The sequence below is a fragment of the Montipora foliosa genome, chromosome 6 (genome assembly GCF_036669935.1).
Source record: "Montipora foliosa isolate CH-2021 chromosome 6, ASM3666993v2, whole genome shotgun sequence".
In the NCBI taxonomy this organism is placed as follows: domain Eukaryota; kingdom Metazoa; phylum Cnidaria; class Anthozoa; order Scleractinia; family Acroporidae; genus Montipora; species Montipora foliosa.
Genome location: NC_090874.1, coordinates 57,149,265 through 57,159,264, shown reverse-complemented (window position 1 = coordinate 57,159,264; position 10,000 = coordinate 57,149,265). Strand labels below are relative to the sequence as shown.

The 10,000-nt window shown below is 39.7% G+C and overlaps 1 protein-coding gene across 3 annotated transcripts in view; it reads left to right on the top strand.

The window, feature by feature from the left end:
• The window catches only part of LOC138006072 (substance-K receptor-like), a 24,580-nt gene that overhangs the window by 13,138 nt on the left and 1,442 nt on the right, over positions 1–10,000 (top strand). For 2 of the 3 annotated variants that reach the window (XM_068852235.1, XM_068852234.1), the window contains exons 3-5: positions 5,858–5,920; positions 8,838–9,215; positions 9,945–10,000. The exon at positions 9,945–10,000 is cut by the window's right edge and continues 1,442 nt beyond it. In XM_068852235.1, coding sequence (XP_068708336.1) covers positions 8,900–9,215; positions 9,945–10,000 — 372 coding nt within the window. In that variant the 5' untranslated portion in view covers positions 5,858–5,920; positions 8,838–8,899. Of the gene's footprint in view, positions 1–5,296; positions 5,373–5,857; positions 5,921–8,837; positions 9,216–9,944 lie in introns of those variants that run through there. The other variant, XM_068852233.1, reaches the window with a different exon arrangement.

Below are 10,000 nucleotides of genomic sequence, written 5' to 3'. Positions count from 1 at the left end.
GTCTCGCCCGTTTCTCGGCCAACTGTTTGTCACTCATTTATAACCCTTCCAAGAAGTTCGCATCTTTTATACACCCGTCAATAACCTATGGATTTTGCTTTCTGCTCCTTACACACATTCAGCGCAAGACACATGGAGGATCATACCAGCAGAAAACTGAATCCTGCTACACCAACAAAGAAAAGAAAGCGTTCCCCTGCTGACAATGAACCCAGCACTTCAATCCATTTAGGAAGTCAGTGTCGAATATACCCAAGCAAATAAAGAACTTCAAAACCATTGCCCAATATTAATCACCTAAACGCGTCGAAGTCGTTAACAGATTTAAATTCTTCATGAAAAACGGAATGCTAATATGTTGGAAGAACGCAGCATAACAAGTCATTTCATGAGTTTTGCAACCTCGCGTTGTCGTTGCTTCACGGTCACACGTTTCATAAAAACCCCAATAAAGTATATATTTTCTGGAAGGTTAGGAATTGTAGATCCCGATTATTAGTAAATAAAATACCTTTCCTAAAATAGCCATCATTTTCCAAAAGTATGTAGTTTCACAAATTGAGTTCGTTTCCGGTCAGAATTTAACCGGAAACTACTTTTTCTTCACACCTTGATCAGAAAAACCGTGTCGAGGCATTTTGATTAAATGTCTGGTTTGTTTTTATTCACTGTTAAACTTTAACTTTTTATAAAACGCGCAGTACCTTTTCTTAAATACTTATTACTTTCGAAGGAGGCAACAAATAAATATACCCCGACACGGGTTTTTTGCCACATTATCGGGCAACATTCTTGCCAAATTTCAGCGAAAAGGGATGAAAACTCGCTGTAAACGAACTGAAATCGTGCGCCTCATTCGATGAAATTTGCATTTGAGTTTTTGAGACATAAAGCCATTTGTGGACAGCTTCTAATTTGAGATAATTTATTCGTAGAGTCGTCTTCTTTTCTAACTTTGTCTAGTAAAAACGTTTTTTCGCAATCTTTTTGTCATGTAAAAAAAAATAAAAAATGAGGTGTACCTTGGAATATCAAAAACTAAAATGGCAAAATTATCAATTTTGGGGTATACCGATACCTTACAACATCACTCGCAAGGGACCAAATACAATAACAAACCTACAACAAAGTCTTGCCAAATTCGTTTCCAACCACAATTGTAAGCTCACACCCGCCGTACTTGTTATTATCCTGTGTCTTTAAAATGTTTAATTTGTGTTTCACCTTAGAGGCTAGCGCTTCAAAATTACGCGACGATCGCAAACGAGTAACATAAATATGAATAACGAAAGAACTGTGTGCCGGTGGATGGACATCACCACCTCAAATGACGGCCCGTCACGAAGTAGATGGGTCGTCGCGACCCGTCAACATTTTCAGCCGGCCTCAAAGCCTCCAGTATCTTCAAATACACGATTTTTTCAAAGTCTCTCACCCCCTGACATTTCCAACAATCAGTTCGACCTTTCAAGAAACGGCTCGTCACGACCCCTCAACATTTCCAGGCGGCTTCACCGCCTCGACTATCTTCACAAATAAACGATTTTTTTTCTAAGTCCCTCACCACCTGACATTTTCAAACGTCGGGTCGACTTTTTCAAATGACGGCTCGTCAAGAACTAGACGGGTCATCACGACCCGTCAACATTTTCAGCGGGCCTCGCCGCCTCCACTATGTTTTTTTCTAAGTCCCTCACCACCTGACATTTCCAATAGTCGGGTCGACTTTTCAAATGACGGCTCTTCACGAACTAGGTAAGGACCCGTCACCATTTTCAGAAAGTTCCTCGAACCTTCTTTAAAATAGCAACTTCCTGTTACTTTACTTCCGCAAACACCACGACCCGACTTCCGCTTGACGGGTCGTCTTCACGAAAAAGGCGACCCGACTCAGTTCGTGTGTATTGGACAACCCTCGCACGCTTCCAACAGACCTGCGCTGCGGCCCTATTTGCCACCACGTACTAACACTCACTCTCTCTTACAACTCGGTGACATAGTTTGTAGTGCACCCATAAAGTGCACTAGAAATTGATTTTATCAAACGAGTTGATAAAGGTCGAATAACCACCGTGAAAGATTTGGAAAGCTGACGTTTCGAGTGTTAGCCCTTCGTCGGAGTCCTTCGCTCCGACGAATGGCTAACGCTCGAAACAGTACCACAGATTCTTTAGAAACTAAAGTTTTGTATAAAGTGCACAACCACGAAAACCAAACGTTCTGAATAAATTAAAGTGAAAAAACGTTCTCTGTTTAAAAAAGATTGAAAACATAAGCTTTCGGCTACCAGTCTATAACTTTTAACGAATGAAAAAATTAGCGCGCGAACGGAAATATATACGAAAAGGGGTGCGATCTTTTTAAAAATAGAATAAAAAAAGAAGTGTGAAAAAGGCTTGGAGATAAAATGTAAATGAGGTCTCATTACGATAGAATAGAGTATTGCCTAGGCAACAGTTTTGAGTTATTTTCCGCTTCGACGGTTTTAGCTGTGTGCCAAGATTCTAGTGTTTTTCGAACGCGGTAATTGCCTTCGCCAATAACACAAGCATTATCGAAGTCAATGGCATGATTGTTTTGCCACGCGTGGTTGGCAACATTTGAGCCCTTTGTATAGTTCTTCAAGTTTCGTTGATGTTCCTTTTTTCGGGTTTGGAAGCATCTTCCGGTTTCTCCTATGTAGTTCCAAGGACAGTCTTTACATTGAATTTTATAAACAACACCACATTGGTGATAGGAAGGTTGTCTGTACTTTTGAGACGGGAATTCTTGTTCAAGAGTTTTGAATGGTTTGTTGACCACGCGGATTTCAATGTTACGGAGTAATCTCGTAAGAGGTTCGGTTAGGCCACTGTGATAAGGGGGGCATACATAACCCTGGTACGTATCCGATGGTTCGGCCCATTTGAAAAACATAGGAACCAGTTCTTCTGGTGGAAGAACTGTAGATGGGGGTGGCTTCTTATTGAGAATGTTAGAAAAAACAGGCGATGGGTAGCCGTTAGGTTCTAACGCGGCCCTGACGGTGGTTGGTTTCACGTGTTTTTCCTTCACGGCTGCTCAGGAGGTTGGATGCCCGGAAAAGAAGGGTCGAGGCCCTACTGATTTTGTGTTTTATTTCATGATTATTTCACGTAAAGACTGTCCTTGGAACTACATAGGACAAACCGGAAGATGCTTCTAAACCCGAAAAAAAAAAACAACATCAACGAAACTTGAAGAACCATACAAAGGGTTCAAATGTTGCCAACTACGCGTGGCAAAACAATCATTCCATTGACTTCGATAATGCTTGTGTTATTGGCGAAGGCAATTATTTTTTTACCGCGTTCAAAAACCACTAGAATCTTGGCATACAGCTAAAACCGTCGACGCGGAAAAGAACTCAAAACTGTTGCCTAGGCAATACTCTATTCTATTGTAATGAGACCTCACAAAAAAAAAACCGCACCCCTTTTCTTATATATTTCCGTTCGCGCGCTAACTTTTTCATTTGTTGAAGGCTATAGATTGATAGCCAAAAGCTTATGTTTTTAGGCTTTTTTAACCAAAGAACGTTCTTTCACTTTAATATGTCCTATACTGGTTACAGCTCTATTTTTACTTGTCCTGCGGTATAAAGTTGTCTCATTGTTAAAAGATGCAGCTAATTTGGCAAGGAAAAAAAAGAATTATTAGTAGGTTAGTATATAGTACGTTATATATTTCCAGTTAGTATTTTCTCAACCCCCAGTTGCAGTGCACCAAGTGTCAGTGTGTCAAAATAATAAAATTCGGCGCGAAGTTTAAGTTTTGTCCAGCAAATTGGTTGAAAACAACGGACATACAGCAACTTTTGGACAATCCAAAAGAATGCGACAAAGTTCGGCATAAACTTATTCAATGGTACGAAACTCAGTGTTTTAATCGTGAAGTATTTTACTAAAACAATTATTCCATTCGTGCTTATTGGATATGTATAGGAAATCGTATGAACGCGAGTGATGTTTTGAAAGTTCTCAAAATGGCACGAGCCATAGGCGAATGCAATTTGAGAACTTTCAAAACATCACGAGTGACCATAAATCACGAAATGCACTCGCGTTCATACGATTTTTTATTTGTTATATTCTCAACAAAATTACTCAAACGCGCTACTTTTTTCGTGCTCGTATTCTTCCACTTTTGGGTTTAGTTTTCTTTCAGTCGCCCATGTTTTCCAGACATTCAACCAGGTCTGTGTAGCTTTCAACTTGTTTTTGTTTTACTCATTTTCTTTAAGGTGCTCAACGATGTTTTGGTTTGACAAAGCAAACCAACTGTCAGCCATTTTTTTTTCACCTTGGTGTTCAAATTTCAATGGCGCTTCCCCGATGTTTCCATACCAACCTCCGTATTGCACTCTATAACCTGGATGGCACTCTATAACCTATTTATGCATTCGCCATTGGTCAATCAGAAACAAGATATTTTGTTGAGTATATAATAAGAGGTGCTTATAGCCAACTCGGCGCTACAAACCTCGTTGGCTGTTTATCACCTCATATCCAATGCGCACTCATGGAATAATTGTTAATTGGTATATTCTAAAACAGTGGATAGCGTTGAAGGGGCACTATGATTGGCCAGTCCAACTCCGAATATCCTTTGCTATTCACTTCCGAGCAACTTGCGAGGGATTTGCGCCCGTAAATATTGTAATCATTGCAAGAACAAACGAGTTAAAATTATCTTTTTGCGCTGTATTATCTCACAGTTTTAGTCATATACTAAAACAACTATTCACTTCCGTGTCGGTGGCTAGTAGGGAGCTTAAGCATGCGCGTGTTTGAGACCCGGACGGCAACCGGAAGTGAGCCGTTTTCCTTTTTAACTGGTCTTCAAATAACCACATTTACATTGCCAAGTATCTTTTCTCCATTGGAGATGATAAGTATAAAAATCTGGGAGACACCACTGTCCTAGCGCGCGAAATGTTCTCTTCCGGTTGCTGTCCGCGTCTCAAAAACGCGCGTGCTTATGAAACTCCCTTAGTAGTTGATATTTACAGAGCTGCGAAACCACCTCCATTTAAGTGAATAGTTCAGTGTTAATTAGTATTTACCACGCAAGTGAATAATGCTTTCCGCGCATTCTGATTGGATCTGATTGGATAGCTCGGAGCTGCACAGCAAATACTATTCACTTCTGAGCAAACTGAAAAAAAGCAAAATGTCTTCCCGTTTGACTTCGGTTACCAAGATGCAAATTTTATCGATAAGAACGAGGAAAATTACTCAACTTGTGTGGCATATACTAAAACAAGTATTCTCGTTGTACCGGAGAAACTGGTGGATATTTAGCCCCACTTCGGTGAATGACTGTTAACTACAAACGCAGGAAAATCATAGAAGGTGAAAGAAAAATTACACTTCCAATTTTGTATTAAACGACTTGCTGTTGAATTTCGTATGTGGATTATAACCGTCTTCCTGGTATAAATTAATTTCTTATTACATATTTCTGAGGCTCGGTGAGGAAATTGGTTTCTAAGGTACTTAGGCAAGCAGCGTTTTTGAAAGTCGGATATGAAAAGTTTGTCTGTTCACTTTTCTTAAGAGCAATCTGTTTTAAGCTTATATAAGAAGCACATCACTTCGAAGCGTGTAACTCGCAAGTATGCCCAAATATGGGCAAAAATAAAATCGAAGCTGCACGCGCGGGAAAATGCGCTAGCTATGTTACTTCCAAATATGAAAATTTTTAAACTAAAACCCCCCAGTTTTGAAGCAGAGTTAAACGCTTCAAGGTCAGGAGCTTCTGCTTATATACCGTGTACTGATCAACTGTGCAGAGCCTTAAATCTTAATCTTTGACGTTCGTCTGTTTCTTTCTATAGACAGAGATCTTGGTACTCAACAAAACAAGCTAGACAACCCACAAATTGGGAGAAGAATTAAAGGTAAGTAAAAAAAAAATCCTTACAGCAAAGTTGGAAGCAGCCGGCCAAAAGGAAAAGGTCAGCTTCCGAAGGCGAAATTATTGTGTTGTTCTTAAGAAACAAAACGTACTGACACAATCCGTCGCTCAGGTTTTTCCAGAAAGCTTATGGAAAGGTAATACACTTTATGGACCTGAGTATGCCTTTGCAGCCTACATACATACAGTCCATACATACGTGAAACTTCGATGACGGTTATTTGAAAAAAAATATGTTAATGAAATGTATAAAGCTCAATACATTTCATTAGTTTGATATTTAAAGATTTAATTCAAATGACAAAGGACGTGTGTCTTTCCATCTCTGGTATTTATTTTCAAAATGCTCCTAGGGCCTGCCCAAGGGCCGATTAAGAATAAAAAAGAGGAACAATGTCCCACATTGATGAGGTGTGTTCAGTCGGTTCTGTTTTTGACATACTATACTTATACATGAAAAAACTGATCTCTTTACTGTGATTGGCTAAGAGAAATGCAATTTTCAAGTAACACAGTGCAGAAACAATGATGAAATGGTATATGAAATGAATCATGAACTGCGGATATGAAATCAAGTGAAGCTATGATCTTCGCAGTTATGAACGCAATTTTTACAATTGCGTAGAGAAGCCTGAAAAAATTCAGGACTTCAACGGGGTTTGAACCCGTTGCAGAAAATAGGTAATTCAGTGCAAAAAGACTTAACAAACCAGTCATGATCAAAGAAAGCTATATACAGATAGGCAATCAAATGTTCGCCCTGGATGGCGCAATTTTTGCTTGATTCCGCGGTACGCGTGCGTTGCTTGTAGCTTGATTACGACAGGATTGCGCAGTATTTTTCCATGTCTATTATTAAGAAGTAATTACATGATTACTTTCGTACAATTAGGAAACAATAAGCGCTCGTTAATTTTCTAAAACACTACAAATTGCGTTTTCTCTACGGGCGCGTGCAATTTTGTTTCTCTTTGAATTTACTCCTGCTCATTTATTCCAAATAGGCTTTCTTGGATTTATTAAAATTCAGCTTGAAAGAGAGGTTTAGAGGACAAAGGCAAAGGAAAGAGGATGATAATTATGCAAATATTTTTCACATTCATTCCAACTTATTTCTATTGTGTTTGGTCTCACTGCCGCACTATCAAGCTGAGTACTTGATATTTCGAAAATGGCCTATTGCACTCGAAATCATGTAATTACCCATACTCACAAACTTTCACTGTAAAACTGACTTGTGTCAAGTGAACGTAAGGAACTAAATACCAAAAGAACATGTTTTCTAAAACCTTGTATGAAGTCGGGCCGGATCCTGTAGGAAGAAAAGCAACTGAGTATACAGAAGAGGACAAATTATATGCAGATTTCAGTTGAGGTGGGCTTACCTGTTTCCTTGGACGTGTTCAGCTTTTAAAAGCTCATAAAAATGGTTATTTGTCAACGAACCGCGATGACGTGTAACTTTAAGTCACTCTTATTAATGACTTCGTGGATGATCTGGCAGGAGAATCTATTGTTGAAGGATAATCTTTCGGGGGAAGAAAAGACTCCGCAACACTCCGGCTGTTTCTTATCTTTATTGGTCTTCTCGGGTCGATCTTCGACTAGACAGCTCTTTTTCTATGTTCCTAATCGGACTGAACAATCAAGTGCCAATCATCCGTCAAAATGACGCCTGCAAGACGCACTACGCCTGCGCGTCAGTACATTAACATATTTTTCCACAACAAAGAAAGTCGTTTGCCTCGACGAGACCTTACAGGTTTGTCAACATCAGACTAGCACGAACGGAGTACGACAAGTTACAGAAATTACAAGGAACGAGTTACAATATCTAGAACCAAGTTACACAGCAAATTTACGGAGAAAATGGCGATTTACGTTTATTACATAACAGAGTTAAACAACTGACAAAAAGGAGGAAAGGACGAGCGTAAGCGCCGCCTTTTCCATAAATTTATCTGGCATACGTGTTCCAGGCAGAACAGGACAATAGGTGCGGTTACACGGGGCACTTTTACCGTGGTAAATTGCCTTTTTACCAAGGGAAACTGTATTTAGTAGTGTGACCGACGCTTCCCGAGGTAAATTTCCCGTGTTAATATCCATGGATACGTCAAAAAGATCAGTGGAAGCGCCCATGACATTTAACGTGGGAAGTTGGAAGGGTGTTTTGATGCCCAAGGTACGAGAGCCAATCGCTATGCTGAGGAAGTTGTGATTAAATTTCCCGCCAATGAATTGCGTGAGATTTCGTTTTACCTCTGTAATCTTCGTATACCGTGTGACCCCTAGTTAACGCGGTATACTAAAACTCAAGTGTGAGGCACCGCGGCATAATTTACCATAGGAAATGGAATTTACCATGGTGAGTGTAACCGCATCTAATAACTACAATTACAGGTGTTATTTTTAATTACTTAGAAATATTAGAATATAGATTAAAAACACTTATTAAGAACCCAAAAGAGACCGCTGTTGTCATGAATGTGATCTGGAACCGAGAGAACGAGTCAAAAAAGGCCCAGAGGTGAACTGAAAATAAATTGCTTCCAAAAACACAGTAAAAGACTTCGTTAGGGTAAAAACACCACTGAGTGAAACACAAATAACCGTAATGACACCAAAAACTAATTAAAACATTTCTAATGAAAAACTTATTTGGCCTAGCGCACCAAACACCTTTCAGCTGCTCCAAACCAAATTCATGACCTTAGGAGAAGACACATTCTGATCGCAACTATACTAAAGAGCAAACCGCCATGAAATAATCGTAGCTACAATTTTCATCGTTTAACACTATGTCACTCATCAAAAAATTTAACCAAATTTACACCACCATGATCTTTTATGGTAGGTCTGACTCTTTGAGAAGTAACGCTGTATTACTATTTTTACAGTTGCAGAAAACGGTAAAACAACAAAACTCAGGAACAGGACATTCGCACAAGATTTGGATAAAATGCCTAACGACACAGAAAGCTCTAATGCTACATTAGCACCTCAACCATCCCAAAGCTCCAAAGGTGACTGCCCCGTCCGTCGCTTCACAGAAACCGAAAAATGGCTGCAGGTGTCTTCGCTGCTTCTCATAGTCGTTTTGTCAGTTTTTGGCAACACAGTTGTTATTTACATTATTAAGAAAAACCGACGGCTTCACAATCCTACCAATTACTTTATCCTAAATCTATGTCTTGCCAACCTCATGATCATGTTGGTGAACATATCCCCGGATATCTTGGGAAGAATAGCACCGCATCTCGGCTTTGTTGTTAGCGGTGAGTGCGTATTGTGATTTTGTGCAGTAGTTTAACACTATCTGATATACCGTTCTCACGCTTATCATCAACTAGTTTCGTTCTTTCGAAAATCATTTTTCCCTTACCGCTCATCCACTTCTTCCTCTTTTTTTTTCCGTTTTTATCCTCCTTCCTTTCTCTTTCTTTTCCTTTCCTCTTTCTTCGCTGCATTTCCTTCTCTCCTCATCTTCATCGAAATTGCCACCCTCCTTCATCTTCCTCTGCTCCTTCTTTTTCTTAATTCATTCCCACCTCGTACGTTCCCGTTCCTCAGTCTTCAGTTTTTCATTTCATTTTTTTTTTTCTTGTTCTGTTTACTTGCTTTTCTCCTCTTTAGAACTTCTACACCTTTTCGTTTCCCGCCAGCTGTCTCCTTAGACCTTTTTACTCCATCTTTCAATTGTCTTTCCTCTTCTTCTTTCCCATTTCCTCTCTTCCGATTGATTTGTCCCCTCAATCCCTAGTATGCCTGTCCAAATATTTCCTTTCCTCTATTCTTTGCTCATTTTTTCCCACTTGATTTAACCGCGCGAAATTCCTCTTTTCTTTTCCTACTCGAGCTCTTCATCCTGCTGTCGCTACGCCGCTGCTTCTCCTCTTCTTTCTTCATTTTGAACTGGATCTTCACTGAGCCTCATCTCCCTTCCTACATCCGTTTTCTCTTTTTGGGTTATTAACGGATCATTTTCCTAAATGCTTGTATTCTAGGTTTGGCTGGTACGATCCTCTGTAAGCTACAAGGATTTTTGGCAACGTGTACCATT